The sequence below is a fragment of the Esox lucius genome, chromosome 17 (assembly GCF_011004845.1).
Source record: "Esox lucius isolate fEsoLuc1 chromosome 17, fEsoLuc1.pri, whole genome shotgun sequence".
NCBI classification, from domain to species: domain Eukaryota; kingdom Metazoa; phylum Chordata; class Actinopteri; order Esociformes; family Esocidae; genus Esox; species Esox lucius.
The window spans coordinates 23,657,123-23,682,371 of record NC_047585.1 but is presented as its reverse complement, the minus strand read 5'-3'; the positions used below and the strand labels follow the sequence as shown (position 1 = coordinate 23,682,371).

At 40.1% G+C, this 25,249-nt stretch overlaps 1 protein-coding gene across 7 annotated transcripts in view; it reads left to right on the top strand.

Moving 5' to 3' along the window:
* The window catches only part of arhgef10la (Rho guanine nucleotide exchange factor (GEF) 10-like a), a 203,312-nt gene that overhangs the window by 132,485 nt on the left and 45,578 nt on the right, over positions 1-25,249 (top strand). For 6 of the 7 annotated variants that reach the window (XM_034287227.1, XM_010881719.3, XM_034287226.1 and 3 more), the window contains 2 exons: positions 15,142-15,228; positions 17,173-17,217. In XM_034287227.1, coding sequence (XP_034143118.1) covers positions 15,142-15,228; positions 17,173-17,217 — 132 coding nt within the window. The remainder of the gene's footprint in view (positions 1-15,141; positions 15,229-17,172; positions 17,218-25,249) is intronic. The other variant, XM_020055865.2, reaches the window with a different exon arrangement.

The following is a 25,249-nucleotide window of genomic DNA, read 5'->3' as shown; positions in this document are numbered from 1 at the left end:
GACTCGGACTTGAGCACAGGGGACTTGGAACTCTGTTTATTTATTGACTCCAACTTTTCACAAACTCCTTAAAGCAGCCGCAGAGTTAGTTACAGTACATGTTAATTTCTTTCCTATAAACAAATAACCAGGCTCATTCACGAGACATGTTGTGCATGCCCAGTTAGCTGCATGAAATCTGTATACTGTTGACATTGTGTATGTTCATAAACATCTTCACTACCATTTCCACTACTATTCTACATCCCGATATACCAGATTTCTGTATTTGTATGTGAGTGAAATGGTGTTTGTCTGTGTACGTCTGTTAACTGTTACTGGCTACTACTACTGGCTGGAGCTCAAAGGCTACCTGAAATATACCTCCTTAAATTCAAGGTCAGAATATGCATTGAGAGAAAAGTGCACGCAACTGAGATACGGTTATATTTAAGTGTGAACTTGGGAAAGAATCAACCCCCAAATGTCTTGTTCACGGTGCCAACAATGACGTTCTGATGAAATATTGATAAAAAAAATAGGGAGAGAATGGCAAAGGGAGGAAGGTGCCCTTTTCTCTGATGCAATATCTGTCTGTTGATTTATTTTCTTTCCTCCCCAACATGTTTTTGGGTAAAGTCATCAAGATGACACCTTATGCAATCGCTCTCCTTTCATGAAGGTTGTTCTTTTTCTTTCTGAGCAGCAGATATCATACTCCTTTCTGATTTGTGGGGAACAGATGCCACAGCATGGATTAAAAGCTCTTCCTCGACATGGATCCGCTGGGGCATAACACACCCCTTTTCTACTCTGCAGCAGTATCCCTCTGGCAAACACAAACACAAAAACAGCTTGGTGTAAAAGTCCCTGTGTTTGACAAAAGCTATAACCTCCCTAACCCCCTGTCTCATAGTAGATGGATTACACATTAGGAGCGGTATAGATTTTTGGTAAAGGAGGGTTAATTTCAAAACAACCTTAATCTGTCAATTTTGTATTCCTCCGTTTCCTCCTCTCGGCGTGTAACCTAGCGTTCGAGAGCTGATCACTCCACACAAACAGACAGCCGCTGCTCATCTCCGCAGTTCAAACGCAGCTAGGAGACAGCGCCTTGGAGGGAGGATTATGGGGATGCAGGAAGAAGTGTCAATCTGATTTCTCTGTGCATAGCTGGATCACAGCAGACCTGTCGCCTGGTCTGATATTGCCCAGCCTCTCGGTCAATAGAGTGGGGTCGCTGGGCTCAGCAAAAAGCCCTACTCCAGTCCAGGCACGCCTGGCATAGCTTGTCACTGTCAGTACTGCAGGGACACAGTGACAGCACACAAGCTCCTACTGCTTAACACTCCCCATCAAAGAAGCACTCTCTACAGGGTCAGGGCAAGAGCCAAACCTATGGCATTTAGAGAAAACAACTCATTGGGAACTTTGGCTGTTCCACATCTTGACCCAGGTATAGTGTACTGCATGCAGGGGCCAAGCTCAGATTTTTGCAGATTCATTTTTTTCTGTCAGCACTAAATACTTTTATATGGTATTATATTGAGCCATTATTATTGTTTCATATCACTGTTGATAGCAGTTCTTTAATACAACACCATACTTACAGTATGTCTTTGGGAATACCAACTCCCCTTGTGAAGACGCCCCCTATCAATAAATCATTAACATTCAACAAAACAAAAATGTAGGTTTCAAATGTTTCATCAAATTAATCATCAAATTACCCATCATAATATACCAGCAAATGTACCAGCATTATTTAAAAAAAAGTATATTTTTTTATTCAACATGAAACCAGTGGACAATATTCTTATTTTTTCTGTTAATCAGAAATCAGATGCTGCTGGAATTTGTGTTGGGTGGCACATAAATGGCACTCTTCCCTCTGGTCCTAAAATCAAACCCCTTTGCCCCAGGGCAATGAAGGGGACATTGGTATGCATAAGGTTCCATCTTTAGGATGGTATGTTAAATGGGTAATTTGACTCTGGCACTTATTGTAAAACTTGGGGTGTTGTCCTGTTGTCCTGCATAAATGTCTGTAAATAAGTGTTGTCATCTAATCATACCTAGCATCCAACTAGCTAATTCCTTCTCTCTTCTCCCCCTGTAAACATTTTTATTTTATTTGGATAGTAAGATATAGGTACTACATATTCACAATCAATAATGTATGTAAGACACACTGGAGTATTAGTGTTGTGGCAGTCTGTGACATTTAGAGAAACTCAATCAGTGCTTTTAATTACATGCGATATACCAACCTGGTCTCAGAATGATAACGTAGACTATTTTACGTAATTTTTTGCCAGGGGATTTCGTAAGATATATTACGTGCAGTAAAATAACGTTAGAGTCTGAATACAATTTAAAAAAAGCACTAACCAGGATGATTTTCTTTGTAATCCTAACACAAACCATAACCCTAACCTTAACCCCAGTGCTGTCATAGCTAACCTTAACCCAAAACCTAACCTGAACCCCAGAGCTGTGAGACGTAACCTTAAACTAACCTTTTTTGTTTCCTAACCGTAGGCCAAACCTTAACCCTAACCTTAACTGCGGTGCTGTGAGATCTAACCTTAACCCTAACCCCAGTGCTTTGATGCCCAACGTCAATATAACATTGATGGTAAAATGCTTTTATAACATATACTAGCCACCTTGCTATAGCTGTTACTCATCCACAATCACCATGTCTAGTGTGGGGCAGTGGGTAAGGCAACTGTCTTGTAATCCGAACATTGCTGGTTAGAAACATAGGTCTAACTTTTTGTCAAAAAATTTCTCAATTTCTCAATATAATGATTATTGTAGGGCTATTAGTGGATTGTATGGATAGGACTTCATAATACACACATGTAATATTTTAAGTGTCTGTATGCATTGAGTTATTATTTGGGATTATTATAGGTGTAAAAACGTTCCTCACAACCCCTGTGTTTTTCCTTTCGTTAAGTATTTTCTCAATTTGGTACAGTTTTTTTATATGCAGGGGCAGCATTAACTAATGCACGTCTTGACTGCGAGGCTTTGACAGTTAATATGAAATACAAAAAATTGTGTTCTAGCAATATCTCAGAGTGGGGCGAGACACTCCTGTCCTTCAACCCTCCACTCCTGGCCCAGAATCTAGCTTCACTCTAAAGTAAAAAATGTATGTTTTGAATGATTTAAAATGCTACTGTAATGCGCCACAATTATATGAAATTCTTGCATCATTATGAAGAAGAGAAGGAAACTAGTTCTGCGTCCCACCCTGTTCTGAATGTTCCTGTTTCGATGTTCTTGTTTGTTATGTTGATTTGCACTCTCCTCTCCATTTGTTCTCTCATTCTCTCTGTTCTTCTCTACTAATTACTCTGTCAGTCTCCCCTCTACCTGAATAAAAAGACAGAAATCAAAACAAAACCAAAATGTAGACAACTCAAGACAAAACAAAATGTTCAAGGACACCTCTTCATGAGAGCACTGAGTACAGCATCCTATTTTGAGCACCTAGTGGGAAATTGACTTCCTTGTTCATATTTTTTCCTTATTCTCAGAAGTAGTTTTTCCAATTGTCCAGAAAAGTGGGTGAAAAAAGGTATAAGCTCACACAGTACAGAAGCAAAAAAAATCATTATTATTTTTTGAGCCATGCATTGAATTTCTGTTTTGTCAAGCCAATCAGGCCACTGTAGAATCAGTTCCAAAAATGGAACAGAGGACATTTTTCATCCTATATTACTCATGTCTAGAGACACCCTCATAACTGTTCCCATGTCTGTTTTCGTCTGTGTGCGCAAGAGGAGCCTTTGTTCTGAATTACATGCGATCTGGTCAGCCTCTGCTAACCCACCCCCTTTGGTGCCAGATCGAATTACATTCGAATTACATGCGATCTGGTCAGCCTCTGCTAACCCACCCCCTTTGGTGCCCCCTTTGGTGCCAGACAAGAGACCGTAATGGTTGTGACACCTTATATGGTCTTGTGGAGCTCACTTGGCAAGAATATTGTGCTTGCAATGGCTGAGTTGTGGGTTAGTTTCCTATGGGGTGGTCAGTATGTAAAACTTGAATTCATGTACTCTAATGCAAGTAACTCTACTAAATTACTTCCCCATATGCATAGATTTGTGTAAGTTCAAATTTCAGTACAAAGTTTATCAAATGCAGCAAATAACACAGCGTCATTCAGCACCATGAAATTCTTGTGACCTGTCACACGACATCTATGTAGTAAGCAAGCAAAAAAAAAAAATATATATATATATATATAATGCAACAATATAGCAATAATATACATTGAATGTACATGGAAAGACAGGGAAAGAGATGGGTGGAGGGAAAGATCCAGGGACAGGATTTCTGCTACACAGAGCTCTTGGCCCATGGTCCTTGTTTGAAACCCATTTATTCGGGGACAGTCTGTCGCTTTCATCCTGGAGAGTTAGAGCCACTGGCCATGGTAGCCGCGGGGATGGAGGAGCGACATGCAACATTTGCATCACATTAACCAAACGTCTTGCAATTGCTCAGTGAGCAGCTGTGAAAGACATGAGGAAAAATAATTCTATGTTGAGTCATGAATTTAAGTTTGTGATGTCCAGGCAGTGTCATGCTATTCTTACAGACGAGATTATGCAAAACAACTCTCCCTCTTCATTCCACATACTACCTGATATGATCTTTAAAATATCCCAAAAAAGACAGTAAGTCATAATAGATCACATACTTCTTAAATTGAAAGATATAGATCTCTTGCCTGGCTTAATTATAAACTGATAACTACAATAAATATTTAGCACTGAGCTTCAACCACCCAGTGAGCTTAGCTATTGATCAATGAAGTGTTAAAACAGAAAGCCTAATTCGGATAATTCCTTCTGTTGAGAATTGTTTAAATATTGTCTTCCAATTAATTTAAATATTTTTAGTAATAATAGAGGGAGCACAGAGGAAAGAGGGTATTCAATAAAACAGATTCAGGGACCCTGGACATATCCCGCTTCTCTTAAACAGATGAGGGAGTTGCAGAGTTTTGGTTCCAGAATGGCTGGTTCTCATTTATTTCAGTAGGCTAGGGGAAGCACAGGTTGGTTGATTGCATGAACTGAAAAGTTCTTGCAACATTTAAAAAGGTCCTCATGGAGATAATAGAAAACATGATGGACATCAAATGATAGAGCCTAATATTTAAGTAGTTGGGAACACTACATTGTTATCACAGTGATGGAAATTCAAGGGTCCATTCAATATAACAACGGTAGGCGAGGCAGAGGCAAATCTCTATTACGTGCACAATAGCAGTGTATTAGAACTTGCAAGGAGTGAGGAATCATAGCAACAAGGTTGCCAGTGAAATGTCTCTGAAGAAGTTGGAGATACATTCAATACAGATACAAGAATGGATGGGGGTAAGGGTCATCCTGTGAAAACAACATATGTTCCTTATTCCTTTCCTGTTGTGTGTCTTCCTCTATCATAAAACACATTGATTTGTCTTTACCCTGACTTACATCAACACTTCATGTTCTTTCTCTCCCACATTTATGACGTTATACTGTAGAAAGTGTTGTCATGAAAAGCACTTTGAATTGAATGAAATACCATTCTGATGTTGGCAGTACAACGGAATTACCATTGCTATTGTGACATACTGTAGGCTACTTATATCCCATAGCCAATCAACATTCAGGATTCAAAGCAACCAGTTTATTATACAAATTAGGTTATAGACTTGAAAATTACCAGTGGGGAACCGTCAGGGCCCTCTACACCCTCAGAAGACCTAAGGAGAGATAGAAATCTCTCTCTACTTTTTTATATTAATTAGCAATTTTGTTTTAATAGATTTTATATTTTTTGTCGTAATTGTAATGTACTTCCTATTAAATGTCTTCAGTTGGTGTAGGAAAAAGAAGGGTTAATATCCAAGAGAATCAGAATTTTTCTTTGGTAATCTCCTGGTAGAAATTATCCAGCTGTGCTCAGTGCTCATTGGCTAGGCCCTCAAGATTTGAATAGAAGGCACCAGCCAATGTAATTGACATTGACTTCAATTAGAGCAGCATTTTGGAATTGCAGTAGAATCAACCAATCACAGATTGTCTTGTAATAGGTGGGACAATTGTATGACGCCAATATGCATCACAATTTCAGAGCCAATAGCGAGCCTTGTTTTCTCATGCTTGAGCCTAGCAAGCTGGCTAGATTTTTGCAGTGAGTGTACGTGAGGATCGCGATGCCCGGCTGTCAGCCCAGACTTTGGTCCCGATCGAAAAATAACTTTTTTGGATTTAAAATCAAATGACTAGTTACAATAACCTGCCATTATCCATTTTATAAAGAAGGACAGAAGAATTGATAATCATAATGGTGAGTGGACTTCTTGTTTTCATCTCCTGTACAGTTTGTTTTTCGTTGCTTCACATAATTTTGAATACAATGTGTAAAATATTATTTCAGCTTTAGATCACTGGTTGTGTGGTAAATACAAAGCTAATTACGTTGCAATAGGAAGTACTGGGTACATGACATTTCTTGTAATGGTGCATTTTGTTATTGCATGTTGGACATCGAATATTTCATATTGTCTGTGGTCTTGGAACAATGTGTGTGGCTGTGTGGCTGAATCTATTCTGCAACTATTTAAGTGACTGTGTTGGCAAATGTTTCTTTGAAACAACACAACCGTATTTTCTTCTAACGTGGTTCCTACTGTCGATATTTGCAACCGTTGTGTTGCCTATGTTTGCTACCTGCGAGCCACAGCCGAGGCGTGGCTAAGGACCGTTTGTCATCAAAGAATTACTTCTCCTACATACATCTGCAAAATACATTTCTCAAGTCATGCTCTGTATACACAGGCATACAGGTTCTCTATCTATATGTATGACGTCAGATCTTTTACCGCTACGGAGGGCCTAGCTCCAATAGTCATGGTTCGCCACTGCGAATTACTATCATTAGTGTTGCAATTACAGCACTCTATAAAGTAAGAACATTATTAATTGTCACCCATATGTGTGTAGGCATGTTTGACAATTAATTTATTTTCTTTACTTTTGGCACTTATGAATGGGATGCATTGGTATAAATTGCAAAGCAATACAGAGAGTTTGTTAAGCAAAACAGCATTGGGTTACATTGGAAATGTACGGTTTGAGTAAGTTGATCAGATAAATGACTAACTGTGGAAAAAGTATAATGTTGAAAAAATGAATTATTCTGAATGATGTAGCAGATTTAATCAAGGTCCTATCATTTGTAATGCATGGAACACAATACTCCAATGTAAATTGTATTTTCTGTGATGAGACAAGTATAATCTGATAGGTGGATAAGAACCATGTTTTATTCACATGGACAGGATAAGATAAGATCCACTTAACCTAGTAGGTTACAGGTTTGGTTCAGAGCATTTGTTGCTATGGTTTCTAATCAGGCTACACTTCATGCTCTCTTTCTGGGGCTGAAAAGCCAGTTTGCTCAAGTTCTGGGTTGACAGAGCTTGTTAGGTTACTAATCCAGCTTTCTGGAATACCCCTCAGGTGTTTGACACTTTTGACATCCTGTGGTTGATTTTCATTTAATTAAAGTCATTAGATGACATCAAGCATATCACAACTTTTGTCCTGGCGTCCATCTGGGATCACTAGTCTTGTTAGGGGATATTGAACAATTAACAAGCAAACAACATAAATACATATTTATATTGATGATGTGTTTTTGTTTGTGTCTGGGGGAAGGGAGGTTAATTGACTTCCACTACTTAAACTTAAGCCTTTATTGATTAAGCAGTAATAGTTAATTGTTAGACTTCACACAGTATTGTCTTCATGTTGACATAAAATTCCTAACCTTCTTACTTTAACCTGCAACCATTGTGCAGTACATATTATTTCAGTTTGAATGAGCGCTGGAGCCAGTCAATTATCAGTTAATAAACTGTAGAAATGTTCTATTAGTGCCGGTTAAAGTGCGTCAGAGATTGCTATGTGGAAATGTGGGGGAGGCACAAATGACAATGTGGAATTGCGCAGGGAATGAGAAGGGAGCAGAGAAATGAGGAGGAGCTTTGCCTTGGATCATACCTTATTCCATCAGGTTGCTTTTTTTTGGACAGTTTTGTTACTGTAATTCTAACCTTATTACTACATACTTTAAGTTCAGGAATCACATTCCAAAGATTCCCATAACTGTTGTTGCACTTTTAAATATAATCTGTACCTAGTACTGCTTTGCAAATAATAAGTGCTTTTTGAGATTGGTTTAGTTTTGGTTTGTTTATTGAAAATTATTTAATTTTTCAGTTGAATTTTATAACATTGTATTTTCTTTTTACATTCAATGATTTGTAGGGCTGTTTGTGCCCATTACTGCAATGTGTATTAAGAATAATTTATTCACATTGCTTTTAAAATATTTTTATCATAGTATATTACTTTTTTTCCCATCGCATTACTTGAATATTGCATGAATCATCAATGTTCTCATTAGTATGAAGACCTCTATCTAACCATGCAGTGTTATCTCTGTGCTCTTTTTATCTATCTAGCTTGGTGAATTGAAAGTGGTTAGCCAGTTGACACAGGTATTAACTATAATTAACTAGCTGTCAAATACTATAGCAGAGCTACTTGTTCTATACATTTATGGTAGAGCTGGCAGACAAAATCATTTTAGTAGGTCCTTTTTTCATTTCTCTCCTCAGAAACGGTGTATTGAGCTCACAAAAACCCAGACCTAAATGAAATTATTTGAATTATTGATTCAATTAGTCAGTAGGTATTGCTATTAGAATAATTACTGACATTTATTATATCTCTCTGAACTATCAAAGAGGGTGCCAGACAATGCAACGCTTGTCTGCAGTAGTGTGACTTCTCATTGATGATGTTAAACATCTCTACTGGGTTTTGCATAGAAGCACACACAGCAATTGTCAGACCTCCACCATTATGGAGCATAGATTTCACATTGGCTGCACAAAACCAGAACTTGGGGACTAAGGGAAAACACATACACCTGTGTTTCCCTAAGGAGGAGAGCAACATTAATTTGTTCTGGTTAAGTCGTCCCTCCATTGTGGAACGAGATAAAAAAAAAAAAAGAAGCCTATAAATAGTATAGAACATGGTTCTATTGTGGAATTTACCAGCGACAAAACTTGTATTAATCACTTGCCATATTATTGAATTTGATAGGTGTTGATGCATATTACTGCCTGGCTGCTATTGATGGAAGATAAAACATGCTTGGTGACTGTCATGGGTGAAGGCAAGATCCTTGATAACGTGTGTAGGATAATATATTACTAAGCCCTATTTTCCAGCATGCTGCAGTTTGGCTCGTTCCTAGGCTAACCATAGTGGCCACCTGGAGGCAGCATATGGGATGGCGCCTACTTGGTTGGGGACAAACCAGTATTGACCATTGAATTGGCTTTAATTAGCTCAGCTATTTTTCTCCTTCTCTTCCTTATATTCCTTTTTCTTGTTTTGACCTTGCTAATAGCAATTTCACTGAGTAAAATATAGTTAATATTTCTGGGTTGTGTGGTTGTGTACCTTGCTACCGCAATGTTATGATGTCCAGTTTGTGCGTGCCTCATCACAGCAACAAAGGAAACACTGGAGAGTATATGATTGAGACATGTCCTCCATAATACACCCCGTCAAGCTGTTTGCTTCTGATCACAATGCTCTTTCAACCAGGAAGTACGCAACAGCACCAGTGTGAATGAGTTCTCCTGTGAATGAGGAGAACTCATTCACAGGCTAACAACCACGATCAAGCTTGCATTTGCCAACCTAAGCACAGGGAGTTGCTGGAGCACACCAAGATAAGGCCTTGTCTGACACCAACCTCGACAATCCCAGACTGTGTTAATCCATGTGAAGCCCCTGAGCAGTGGCCAGGATTGTCAGCATGTTGTGACCAGATTTGTGATTTACATTGTTGAACATACACCAATCATTGTTAAAACTAAATCTGTGGATAATATAGCACTCGCTGGATGCAGTACATTTTGCGTACAATAAATAGCATATAGGATATAGCATATAGGACAGGAAGAGTGTTTATACATAGAGGCACCATTCTGATAGTGGGGATCCCTTTAGTATTAGTTCACTTTCTCCAGAGAGTACTAAAAGACAAAAGCAATCTCCGTCTGTTAAGATTGCCCATGAAGGCCAGCAGTCTCCTGTGACTGATAAAACCTACCGTCTGCATCCCACAAAACCACCAGCATCCCATTGCTAATGCAGCTTTTCCTATGGTCTGGCGATCAGCCTCCTTCTCTATACTGCAGGGCTTCCATATGGAGGACTATGACTGCCTTTTAATTACCAATCTGAAAACTGCTCACTCCTCTTAAAGGATGGCTACCATAGAGGATAGGAGAGAAGGACAGCAAAAAGATGTGGAGAGAAATGGCACACGTGGGCTATATAAGCAGAGAAAGGGAGAGAAGAAAAAGAGGGAGAGCAAGAGATTAATGAAGAGACAGAAAGTGCATCTGCACAATGAATGTAATGCATTTCAAATGCCTGTAACATCATTTTTTCCCATTAACTAAAATATTTTCTTAATGTGTGTGTGTTTTTTTTAAGTGTTTTATTCTACTTTTATTATGTCTTTTACTTTTAATTCTGTTTTCAATATCTCTCTGCATTACATTTTAAATTGTGGCTGTAATACACCTGCTTGCTGTATTACAGGGCAGACTTGTAAAAGAGACCCTGGTCTAAGCTGGTTTGCCCTGTATGAATAAAGGAATGATAAATAAAATAATAAATGAACTGTGAATAGATGTGGAGAGAAAGAGAGGATGTGGAGGGACACATTTGCTGGACAGATGGGCAGGAGCAGGCATCTGGCTAGGATTATTTTTTGGGGGGTTGCGTTTTCTGTTAACAAACACGTCCTTTAATGGAGAGACAAAGGGACCTGGCAAGTGAATTGTATAATTTCCCCATGATTGATGTTTACTGCTTTGAAATTAATTGTAAAAAGCAAAAAGCATCCATAGCTCAACCTGTTGAGCAACATCTCTATTCCACCTCATAGTTACACTGCTGTGACAAGTATAATGCTATAAGAACACCTTTTGAAAAGTCTTAAACTGATTTAGCAGATTTGGACTTATGGATTTAAAATTTTTTTGCTCTTTCTCCTAACACTATTGAAAGTTAAAGGGTTATGTAACAAATAACGTGTTAATACAATAAGCTATCAGAAACTCAATTTCCTTGTCCTCAAAAAGTTATTTCACACCTATGTATTTTATCCAAGAGAAACTAGAACTGCAGCTATCCATCTAGGACAGGTCACCCCACCAAATTCAGCAGATGAGCTGACTGAAATGCTAACACCAAATAATCTTCAGGCATCTCCTGCTACAATCAATGTTGTGCATCGGTCAACTGTCAGAAAGAGACTGCACAAACTTGGGATACATGGAAGGTCAGGAAGGGAGAAGCCTGTTCTCAAAAAGAAAAGAAATGTTGGTTTGAAGATTGACAGAAAACTCCTGGTTGAAGGACAAGACAACTTGAAAAACATGTTCTGGACAGACATATGAGAAGTGGAGTTGTTTGGCTGCAATGTCAGACGTCATGTTTGGCAAAAACAAAACACTGCCTTTGAAAACCCATAAGTCATGATGGTGTAGTCATTCTGCTTTGGTGTTTCTTTGCTGCCTAGCCAGCTGGCCATCAGAGTCAACCATTCATTTCACATTGTGACATAAAATAATAGTATATGATGGGAACGTGCACAAAAAAGCTTGAATCAAGCTAAAAAAAAATCTACTGAAGGGATGAAAATATGGTGCTTGTAACAAGACAGAAAATTGCATAATTTTCTCATTCAGGCACAAAGAATAAAACTATAAGGTATTTTAAGTATGAAACCAAGAATATCAGGCTGCTTTAGATTTTACATTGTGTCTAAATTAGGTCGTACGATCTACCAATGTGTTGACAAATGTACCAGTGGGTTCACAAAATTATGCTTGTACCTGTTCTGAAAACGAGATACAGTATAATTGAGAGTGTGTTGGGGTAATGATAAATCAAAACAAAAAAAATGACAAAAACCTATTTTATTAAATGTATTCCAATTTATTAAAACAGGGAAATAACTTATGTAGGAGATATCAGACCCTTGCCAATGCGTATTTTTATCACCTAGTTCTAGAGACATGTTGGCAGAGTTGCAAAGAAAAAGCCATATCTCAGACTAGACCAATAAAAAGAAAAGACTAAGATGGGCTAAAGAACACAGAGACTGGACAGAGAAAGAACTCTACATAGAAGGACAGGATCCCAGAGTTGCCTCTTCACTGTTGATGTTGAGACTGGTGTTTTGCGGGTGCTATTTAATGAAGTTGCCAGTTGAAGACCCATGTCTCTGTTTCTCAAACTATTCTGATTAGAGCCAGTTTGCGCTGTTCTGTGAAGGGAGTACTACACATCGCTGTACAAGATCTTCAGTTTCTTGGCAATTTATCACATTAAATAGCCTTCATTTCTCAAAACTAGAATAGATTTCAGAAGAAACAGCTTTGTTTCTGGCGATTTTGAGCCTGTAATTTAATCCACAAATGCTGATGATGAAGATACTCAGCTAGCCTAAAGAAGGACACTTTTCTTGCTTCTTTAGTCAACACCACAGTATTTAGTGGTGCTAACATAATCGCAAAAGGCCATAAAAGAAGTACTAGTTATAAGACATTGTGTCATGGTACGGTGAGTAGCAGCGCCACCATTCCATACACCCTCAGTTCCCATCCCGAACACATCCCGTACTTGTTTTCTTTTACATGTTGTGTGTGTGTGTGTGTGTTGCCGTTTGAACGTAATTTTCTTTAGAGCCGTTGTGTACTGTTGTTTTGCTGCTTTAGTCAGCCCTTTTCTTTCATTGTGTTTTGTTTGTGCTCAGTGTTTGTTTGTTTAATCAAAGAACTACACCGACTACCCCTGCCTGCACCTGGTTCCTTGCTACTGCAACACCTTACTACTGACACATTGCTTCAGCCACTAGTAGTAGAAAGTTTCAAAACTTAGCCAACAAGGCTCTGAAGGTATCGTTAACAGTTTCTGCACCAGACGCTAAAGGAATGGGTGGGCCTGGGTGGTCACTTTCCCATCTAGGTTGAGCAGCAGTTTTGAAATTATTATATCTAAAACAAATGTAGACCTTTTAAACATAGTAAAGACAATAGGGCAATCATGTTGACAGGCTGACTGAACAATTTGTCACTGCCAGAGTATGTGTCTGGAGTGGAGATAAAATTGAGTGATGAGTGGAGCCCGTTTAATTTGGCTAGAGCTCAGAGCAAGTTTTCAAAATGCCCTGCATTTTTCTTTTCCTTCATCTTCCTTCTTTAAAATTTGAGGCATACAATGTAAAAAACAATCCAAGGCATTGAAATTGCCCTGGAGCACATTAAAGTCCATAATTATTGATAGAGAGAATATGACACCACTGCAAATCTGGCTAAAACTGGCCATCCTTAATAACTGACTCTGGGGGAAAAGACTACTAGTCAGGGGGGCCAAAAGTGTTAACTGTCTTCTAAAGCTGACCTGGAAGACACTACACACTGCAACAATAGCCCAAATGCTTCACGAAAGTGGGAGGGTGGCAAAAAGAAAGCCATGGTTGAAAGAAACTCACGTCAGATCTTAGCTAGAATTTGCCAGAAGGCATGTAAGAGATGGTGAGACTGTAAGTGGAAGAACATTCTGTGGTCTGATGTGTCCAAAATAGAGGTTTTTTTGGCCTTAATGCGAAGCGCCCTACTGAAGTGTGGTGGTGGTGCTGTCATCATGCTATGGTTATACTTTTCTGCTTCAGGGCCTGGAAAGCTTGTAACGTTAGAGGGGAAAACAAAGGGGAGGGCCCTGACCGCCCTCCCCTTTGTTTGTTTTTGTGAGTCCGGGTGTCAGCACCTTGGGGGGGAGGGGGGGGGTACTGTAACGGTCCCAGCCTGATGGGACTGTTCCGCTTCGTGTTTTCTGTTTGTCCTTGTCTTGTCCTTGAATGGTCCTTCCTGTTCTTGTTTCAGTTTATCAGTTTATTCCTTTCACCTGCGTTTAGCCCCCACCTGTTTCTGTTCTCCTCGTTAGCCTGTGTATTTAGTTCAGCCATGTTCTTGGTCATTGTGTGTGTCATGTTTCGGTGGTCCTGACTCCTGAGAGTGTTTAGTAGTCGTCGGCACGCCGTTTGGTTTTCATTAAAAGACGCATCAACCGCTGCGCCTGCCTCCGTCTCCCTCCTTGAAACGTGACAATACAAAGATGTGAAAAACTCAAATAGACTACCTATGCAATCAGTGATTTTCTCTTTTGTCTTAGTAATTAATTTGAAACAATTTGTAGATTTTGTTTTCAGTTTTGAGATTTATTTTGTAACACATTGTAACACAACAGGTGGAAATGTCTGAGCTGGGTGAATACTTTTGAGACCCACTCTATTCAAATGTAAGTGCTTTTCAATTGTAATTGAAAGCTAAATGGCGGATTAGATATTCAGAAATGATATAGTGTTTTTATTAAATTATCCAATAAAACAAGACAAAGGACATTTGTGGTGAAGCAGTTTTTTACATTTCCATATGATTGCAATGTGATGAGTAGCCTAAGCACATCGTACATTTCCTTGATTATAAATAGGTCTAAGGAAATTATACTGCCTATTAAAATGTAGAATTTAACTGATACGCAAGATACTGTAGGTAAGATAAACTGTTAGGCAAGTTATGACTGCTTTATCACAAATTCAATAGGGGATATATAGTCTACCGCAGTGTCTATACAAAATGAGCATTTTGAAAACATTGGAGTAAGCATTTCTATGTATAAATGGTGAACATATAAACAGTACTGAATTATTTTCAGAAAGAATATCCCCAAAATCCCGCACTTCCTATCTGGAAGTGAAGGTTATACTGTAATGGAATGTATCATTTTGTAATATGTATTACATACATTTGTAGTTTAGGCTATGAATTGCATTGTTATTTATATGCTTGCCCACGGAATATTAGCTCAGAAAAAATAAGCCCAAAGCAAGTACATAGTATTTTATTATTCAAATGAAAAAATAAATAAACGTTTAACATTTATGGTTGCTTAATATTGGTTTTCTTCTCCATTTCAGCTTAACGCTGCCCTTCACAATCCAGTACAGTGTGCTTTGCTTGGCTTCTCTGCAACGAGCACCTCGCTACCTCAAGGCTACCTCTGGGTGAGTGAATAAGGTACAGGGTAACACACATTTAACATTTTAGTCATTTAGTAGATTTGACTTCACTTCTTCTTAATATAACTATGTGGGACAATCACCACCCCAGTAATTAGGGATGCACCAATACAACTTTTTTGTTGTATTAGTACGAGTACTTATATTTGGGTACTTGCTGATACTGAGTACCGATACCAAGTACTCAAAACTACACTAGGTAGGATTTTTTCAGTAAAAAAAACAAAGGTTTTGTCCCTCTATAAACATGTTGTGGACTGGGTTCTGGTGTTTCCACGAGTCTCTTGTCTTTTCACTTGACGAAAAAGTCAGTTATTGTCACCTACAGCTCTGGAAAAAATTAAGACCACTGCAAAATTATCAGTTTCCCTGGTTTTACTATTCATAGGTATGTTTTAGAGTAATATTAACAGTTTTATTCTATAAACAACTGATAACATTACTTCCAAATTCCAAATAAAAATATAGTAATTTAGAGTATTTATTTTTAGAAATTAACAACTGGTCAAAATAACCAAAATAATATGTTTTCAGGAAGAGTTCAGAAATAAATATTTGGTAGAATAAACCTGATTTTTTTATCAAAGCTTTCATGTCTCTTGGCATACTCTCCACCAGTCTGTCACATTGCTGTTGGGTGACGTTATGCCACACCTGGCACAAAAATTCAAGTAGCTCGGCCTTGTTTGATGGCTTGTGAACATCCATCTTCCTTGTGAGCAAAACCAATTCTCCGAGTTGGGGAGCATTGTCAGAACAGAAGGAAGCAGGTGTTCTTCCAGGATAACCTTGTACTTGGCTTGATTCATGTGTCCTTCACAAAGACAAATCTGCCCAATTCCAACCTTGCTGAAGCATCCCCAGATCATCACGATCCTCCACCAAATTACACAGTGGCTTGTAGGCCTCTTCAGGTCTCCGTCTAACCATTAGACGACCAGGTGTGGGGCAAAGCATAACATTTGACTTGTCAGAGAAGATTGCATTACTCCATTCCTCTACGGTCCAATCCTTATGGTATTTTGCAAACTTCAGCCAGGCTCTTCTTTGCTTCTTATTGATGAAGGGCTTTTTTCTAGCTTTGCACGACTACAGCCCTGCCCCTAGGAGCCTGTTACGAACCGTCCTCGCCGTGCACTTCACCCCAGCTGCTGTTAGTCATTTTCTTTGTAGGTCACTTGATGTCATCTTACAGTTGTTGAGTGACATTCGATTGAGTTGACAGTCATCTCGGTCAGCGGACAGTAGTTTTCGCCCTCTGCCAGTCTTTCAGTCTGTTGTCCCCAATGTCTGTTGCTTGACCTGTTCTTATGAACTTTTTCAGGATGGAAGTAACCTGACGCTCACTGTATCCCTCTGCCATTAAAGCCAGATTTGAACCCTTCTTTCCTTCACTCAAAGCTTTTCTTTTCAACTCTATTGTCATGCTGAATAGTTATTTTTCTATTCAAATTGCCTTTGAGGTACTACTTGCACTGTTTTTGCCATCCAGCTGGTCTTATTGCAAGAGGATAGTGATGACCACAGCAGTGGTTTTTATACTTTCCTTCATTAAATTATATTTGGTTCAGATAATCACCTAATCAGTACCTCATTAAGGAAAATGAGGTGTGTCTGTGTTGGAATTTAACAGACACTGGAAGGCAATGGCTACTATACCTGTAGAGATGCTGATTTAAGAAACATTTGAAGTGGTCTTTAAATTTTTTCCAAAGCTGTATATTGATAGTTATTGTATCAATGCCATTTACGAGTGAAAGAAAAACAAACGTTGGTGTGCCATGAAATGGCCATGGCCGTCTTTGCCCTTCGCTCTGGCCGTGAAGCCCCGAAAGTCATTGTATGCCCTATGGCCATGGCCTTTGTGCCCCTGCTACTGTCAAAATCTTGCGGTCTGCAATAGTTTTTTATATGTAAGTTTGTTTGTAGTTCCCAACTGAGAACAACCACAAGAATGGACTACTGTACATGCAGGTAAGCAAGCTAGCTAGTTATCGATAGATATCAGACTTATTTAGTGCTTCAAACCTCTCCATCAAACCTCTCCTTCTTGGAAGGTGCGTTCATGAGCAACTGGGAGGTGGGAAAGTTCCAACCTCCGAGTGGCAGAATACACCTGAAAGTTTTTTGAGAGCTCAGAGAAGTAACGTTAGATTTCCTCAGTGCACAAGTAAGTCACTACATTTGTTTATTTAGGTCATACTCTTTAGTGCAGGTTATTTGACAATACTTATTTAACGTCTTTCCCTACTAACCTAATTACTCCCCCACAATTAATCATTCTTTAAAACTGTTAATGAATCGCCTCCCAGATTTATAACACAATCCCTCACCAAACATAATGAGCAAAAGCAAATTAACAACAATAACATTAAAAAAATCGGATTGTATTTATCAATGTTGTTGTGGTAATTGTGTCGTTTTGTCATTTATATCAGTCACTATGTTATAGCCCAGCAGCTGGTCGAGACTGGAATTTACACTGGATATCAATAATTGAACATTTGTTCGCTTATTTAGGTCCTTACAGAGGTCACTCAAAGAGGCTCCTGTTAGACAAACTAATACATTAGCTATTTTTATTTGTACCAGGTTAAGCAGCTCGGGTCATTTTCTATGCTGCACGACAGAGGTGGTGGGAAACAACCATAAGACGGAGGGTGCAGAGGCCACCAAAACTACAAACCCCAGCACCAATTCCTCCCTAACTGCCACAGGAAGGCCACCCTAGTGGTGACGCCACCTCCCCATAAATAAATAGTTTGTCCTTTGGGTTTGATTTTCCCCTTACCTCCTCCCCTCACACTTCTATTTGTGCACAGTGTTTTCCCCGCGTCTCTCCATGTTACAGTAAACAGTTAGGTTTGGAAATATTTGGACACTGACACAAGTTGTTTTTCTTGGCTGTTTACCAAAACATATTCAAGTTATAGTTAAATAATGATTATGGGATAAAGGGCAGTTTCTCAGCTTTAATTTGAGGGTATTCACATCCACATTGGAGGAAGGGTTTAGGTGGAGGCTCCGCCACCGAAGCAGGACGCAGCGTCAGAATCAGGCAGAGGCAGTAGGTGACACCAGGAACAGCAGGTGGCACCGAGCCAGCGGGGGAGGCTCCACCCCCGAAGCAGGATGGGGCGCCGGAGCAGCAGGATGGGGCTCTGCCCCCGGGGCAGGGCGCGGCGCTGGGACAGGTGGAGGCGCCAGGGGAGCAGGAGGCGCCAGGGGAGCAGGACGACGCTTAGCCCCCGGGTCGGTTCGTGGTGCCGTAGCAGGGGTACACTCCGCCCCAGAATCTGTACGGGGCCACCCCCAAGGTAGGACAAGGCGCAGGAGCAGAGGGAGGTTCCACCTGAGGGGCTCATCAGCTGTGGCTCGTCATCCCACCCCTCCGCCATGGTTTGCTGTGCCGTACTGGTTTGGTTGGTCATTCTGTCACGGAGGCAGGACACGTAGAGCAGAGTGAGAGGGGTATCATCCTTTTATTATTTCTCTCCAACAAAAATAACAAAAGAAGAGGCCCACCAGAAACTGAGGGCTAAACCACAAAGCTAACGCCAAAAAATGACCAACAACCAAAGGCCAAACTGGGCAACTTAAATAGAATCCCCAATTAGAGACAACCAGACGCAGCTGTTAGGGTTAGGGTTAGGGTTAGAAAATAGTACCGCAGGGATGCCTAGAGGCACCTCTGTGGTCAGGTCCTGACTGTGGTCCCAAGGCACATAGAGGCCCCCAGCCAGGACCTGACAAAAGCATCACAAAGAGGAAACACAGCCTTCCATGCGTTACAGACTTCAAGCAGTCATTGCTTGCAAAGGATTCTTGACAAAGTATTGAAAATTGACATTTTATTTATGATTGTGTTAATTTGTCCAATTACATTTGACCCCTTGAAATAATGGGACTGTGTATGAAAATAGAAGAAAAAATGAAAATAGATGCAATTCCTAAATTTCATTTGATAACTTTGTTCAACCCCTTGAATGAAAGTCTGCACTTCAATTGCATCTCAGTTGTTTAATTTCAAATCCATTGTGGTGGTGTACAGAGTCAGAATTATGAAAATTGTGTCAGTGTCCAAATATTTCCGGACCTAATTATATTAGGAGTACAGCCTTCCTTTGCCCTCAGAATCACTCCAGTGCTTCTTGGAATGTTGTCATACAATTCCTGAACTGTGTTTAGTGGGATATTGCACCTTTCTTCAAGAATACAGGCCTTCAGTTATTTGAGTCCTCTTTTATTTTGGACTTCCACTTAGAAACACCACTTAGAAACTGCTCGTGCATTGGTAACAAAAACTGCAAAATTGTTATTAAGGGGAACAGTATTAAAAATAATGAAAAGTACTGAATTGAATTAAATCAGCAATATGGTCGGTTGATGATAATGATTTCACCCTATTTCTTACATCTGGACGTGTTAACGTTTGACGAAACCCAAAGCCCACAATGCCTGTTGCCAACTGTTAAACCTGGTGGGGAACCCCTAGTGGTATTGGCAGCTGTCTTGTGGGAGTACTTGGGTCCAATGATTTCCCTGCATGGTTGTGAAACGGCCAAGGAATATGAAGCCATTTTACAAGACCACATGCAGCCATTGGTGCAAACAATGTTCCCTAATGATGTTCCAATATTTCATTATGATAATACCCCCATACACACTAAACAAATTCAAGAGTGGTTTTATAAACACCAGGATGACTTCAAACACTTTCCATGGCCTGCCCAATCACCAGAACTGAACATCATTGATCAGGACATGTATGACAGCATTCCAAGAAGGATAGGAGCCGCTCCTTAATTAGATCCTTGACACTGAGATATTGTTGGGTGTTTTTATTATTGCATCTGCCCCCCGTATGTACTAATTGGCAATCAACCTAATGTGACCCCTGTAGCTGCATTTATAATTGTAACTTCAAAGTAACATCCCTTTTCCATGTGGTGTTTCTGTTATTTTGTCCACCCCGTTTATATTTGCTTTCAGTTGAAAGTCACTGTCCTTTTTTTCCGAGTCATCATTTGTGATTTACTATAATATAACACCAAAATGTTTCTAAGCATGTTATATAATGCTCTAAAACCCACCAAACGTACTCACATTACATCAGAATCTCCTGCCAGATTATCTATCTGCAGTGACTATTTTGATGATGTTGTTAATAACACATTTCCTATTATCTACCAGCACAAAAAGGCCACATATAAAAATGGGTGAATTTGTGATTTAATTGCAAGAAACTGGGGGAAGGGGTTGCTTCAAGCTGGTGTTGCACATAGCCACTTGTGTTGAAACTCCATTTTTTGGAGAGCTTATATTTGTAGGAGCTCTGTGTAAGGGTCCGTTATTTTCTCTGGCTTGCTAGTCAGAGCCAGCGGGATTTGTCCCATCCAGTTCAGCATGCTGATACAAATCTAACAAATGAGGCCAGGGACATCGGGTAAAAGGGCTAAAAACAACAGTATTTATCCCATGTTTTATTCACATAATGTGATTTATGGCAAAAGTGCACATTTGGTATTCAGTGTTCCTTTTTGGGAGAGACATTACAAAACAGTTGAACAATTGCACCAATTCTTCAGAGAAAAAAATTACTTGGGTGAAATAATCCTGTCAAAACTCTGTGATGACTTTCCATAATGATTAGAGAGTGTGATTTGAAGCCTCCTAATAGAAATTGCCAAAGCCCTAGGTTTACCCCCTGCCTACCTTCCCTTCCCCTGTATTGACATTGGCAGGCTTGACACAAGGCCAACATTAGTGCAATACATGCAGAATCAAGACTCTATTCAGCCAAGCAGTCACTCAGGCCTATGCCAGTGTGGAGCCCTGAGGGGGAGTGATTGCCAGTCGGTTTTGATTATGTGAGGTCACTGGGCTGTCTTGTTTTGCCACTTTTGTCTTGTTTTGTTATTGGGGTTTAGACATTGTTTTGTGTAAAGGATTGATGTTCAGACAAACCTTTGTTTGTAAACGAGCTATATGTTGAACTAAAGCCCCATTTTACACTATGGACTAGGACCCTGTAGGTCACTGAACTATGTCCCAGTAGACTCAGGACTAAGCCCCAGTCAACGCTGAACTAAGCCTCAATTTAAACTATAGACTAAACCATAGAACACACCATTGAAAAAGTCCCAGTATTAATTATGGACAAAGCTCCATTAGACACTGCGCTAAATGCCCCAGTAGACACTGCACTACATGCCCCAGGAAACACTGCACTATAAGCCCCTGTAGACACTCCACCATATACCCCAGGAGACACTGCAGTACATGCCCCAGTGGACACTGCACTATATAGTCTAATAGACACTGCACTGTATGTCCCAGGAGAAACTACACTATATGCTCCAGTAGACACAGCAATATTTGCTCCAGTAGACATAGCACCATATGCCCAAGGAGACCCTGCGCTATATACCCCAGGAAACACTGCAGTACATGCCCCTGTAGACACTGCACTACATGCCCCAGTAGAAACTGCACTACATTTCCCTGTAGAAACTGCACTATATACCCTAATAGACACTGCACAGTATGCCCCAGGAGACACTGCACTACATGCCCCAGTAGACACTGCACTATATGCCCCAGTAGGCACTGCACTATATACCCCAGTAGACACTGCACTGTATGCCCCAGTAGACTCTGCACTATATGCCCCAGTAGACACTGCACTGTATGCCCCAGTAGACTCTGCGCTATATACCCTAATAGACACTGCACAGTATGCCCCAGGAGACACTGCACTACATGCCCCAGTAGACACTGCACTATATGCCCCAGTAGGCACTGCACTATATACCCCAGTAGACATTGCACGGTATGCCCCAGTAGACACTGCACTACATGACCCAGTAGAAACTGCACTATATGCCCCTGTATAAACTGCACTATATACCCTAATAGACACTGCACTGTATGCCCCAGTAGACACTGCATTACATGACCCAGTAGAAACTGCACTATATGCCCCTGTATAAACTGCACTATGTACCCTAATAGACACTGCACAGTATGCCCCAGGAGACACTGCACTACATGCCCCAGTAGACACTGCACTATATGCCCCAGTAGGCACTGCACTATATACCCCATTAGACTCTGCACTGTATGCCCCAGTAGACTCTGCACTATATGCCCCAGTAGACACTCCACCATATGCCCCAGGAGACACTGCACTACATGCCCCAGTGGACACTGCACTACATACCCTAATAGACACTGCACTGTATGTCCAAATAGACACAGCAATATTTGCTCCAGTAGACATAGCACCATATGCCCCAGGAGACACTGCGCTATATACCCTAATAGACACTGCACAGTATGCCCCAGGAGACACTGCACTACATGACCCAGTAGAAACTGCACTATATGCCCCTGTATAAACTGCACTATATACCCTAATAGACACTGCACAGTATGCCCCAGGAGACACTGCACTATATGCCCCAGTAGGCACTGCACTATATACCCCAGTAGACTCTGCACTACATGCCCCAGTAGACACTGCACTATATGCCCCAGTAGGCACTGCACTATATACCACAGTAGACACTGCACTGTATGCCCCAGTATACACTGTGCTTTATGTCCCAGGAGACACTGCACTACATGCCCCAGTAGACACTGCACTATATACCCTAATAGACACTGCACTGTATGCCCCAGGAGACACTGCACTACATGCCCCAGTATACACTGCACTGTATGCACCAGTAGACACTGCATTATATACCCTAATAGACACTGCGCTTTATGCCCCAGGAGACACTGCACTACATGCCCCAGTAGACACTGCACTACATGCCCCAGTAGACACTGCACTACATGCCCCAGTAGACACTGCACTACTTGCCCCTGTAGACACTGCACTATATGCCCCTGTAGACACTGCCCTTTATGTCCCATTAGACTCTGCACCAAATGCTCCCGTAAACACTGGACTAGTATTCCCAAATGACACTGGACTACTATTCGCAGTTGAAAATTGCCTAAGCCCCAGTAGACACTGGACTAAGCCCTAGTACACAATGGACAAAGCTCTAGTAGACGCATTGGACGAAGTCCCAGTAGACACATTTGACAAGTCCCAGTACATATTGGACTAAGCCTCAGTAAACGCTGGACTGTATGTCCCAGTAGACAATGTACTAAGCCTTAGTACACACTATGGATGGAGCCCCAGAAGAAGTTATGATTTAACTACATCCAGTTCCAATGGCCTGGGTTCTGTTGCTAAGGTAATTTTGAAACCAGTGGCAATTAAGGTATTCTTTGGCCAGGCCCCACAAATACAGTTTTTTTAAAGTTAATAATCCCAATTTATGTCTTTGGCTATTAGAGTAACTTTTATGTCCTGCTAGATTATGTTGATGTGAGGAAGTTTTCAGTTTTACATGTCTATCTCGTGGAACCTCATTGCTGCTATCCCTAATCCAAAATCTAATCTAATGTGCAATATATCAGGGATTTTTTTTTATATAGAAATCCTTGGGTGGGTCGCCTAAATGTTTTATCGGCCCAACCAAGAAGAAAATTATGAAAATACATTGCATTACTTTGGTAAGCAAATATATGTGTGTTTTTGTAGGAATACAGTACTAGTTGCTACTAGTTGGCCGTCCAGTAAAAAGTTTGCCATCCGATAGCAATGGAATATTAAACATATCAAAACTGTGCACTTATGTCACAATATGTGTGGTCGTATATTGAGAGCTGTGGTTGCAAGTCTGATGCTTAAATCTGTAATTACATTTCGCAAGTGTACATTTAGTTTGTGGTTGTAAGCAATATTTGACGAGCTTGTACAATGAGGTTTGAACAAATTTTGCGAACTCGCAGTTCTGTAACTAAACATTTGTATACATTTTACTCCAACAGCAAGCATATTTTATTTTCAGATTTATAATAAGAGCATTTACATGCAACACATTTCTTGCTGTGAGGCTAAAATGCCCGCGTGTATCATTCTTAGATTAGATTCAACTTTATTGTCATTGAACAGTATCAGTACAGTACAACGAAATGCAGTAAGCATCTAACCAGAAGTGCAAATAGAGGGCAGAACATTTACAAATATTAAGTATATGTATATTACAAGTGGAATGTGTAGACTTGCAATGAAGGCAAATGCAGTACAAAGGCAATACTAAATGTGCAATTAAAGGCAAATAGAGTAGGGAAGAAAGTTTACAAGTATTACATATAGTGTATGTTACAAGTGGGATAACAGTTGTTCAGGTACAAATGGCAATTTCTAAATGGCATACAAAATTTGCAAATTAAGGAGTACTGTAGTAGGGTAGCATGAGCAACCATGATGCAGAGATAGCAGCACTAAGGTCCTCGAGGTATACGTGTGTGTGTAACAACTGAAAAAATGCAAGTACAATGGCAATACTAAATGTGCAAAGAGGCAAATTGAATGTAAAGGGTGCCTTGTGCAACTGAAATGCAGGGATAGCAGCAGTGAGGTTCCTGAGGTAGACAAGTACCTGTAACCACTGAAAACATCCATTATCAGGTTATGCAAGGCAGTGTCAGAGTAGTATAAGGGACATTCTTTGCACGGTCTCTGAATTTTGAAATGTATACAAGGTGGACAAGTTCTGTATTTTGAGGTTCGTAGGTGAAAATGTATTCCGCATGGAAGAAAATGTATTCCACATCATATATTTACATTGTTGTCTTATTCTTGCATGAATGCTCAATGCGTATTCTGAAAGCAGCAATGGTTGCCTAAGCAAACAACTGTTACCTAAAAAAAATGTTTTACAAGTAAATCTTTAGAAAACATTCTGTAACAATACATAATACATTTGTTGACCATTTGTTGACGATTTGTTATTTTTATTTAAATTGTATCAACTTTGCTGTTTGGGTGTTTATTTTGACATATTTTGACGTCCACCAGGTGGCATGGGTTCATGTTACCAGTGCTCTTGAATGTGTGTAGTGCTCTCCGTGGTTGTACAAAACATTTTTGGTAATA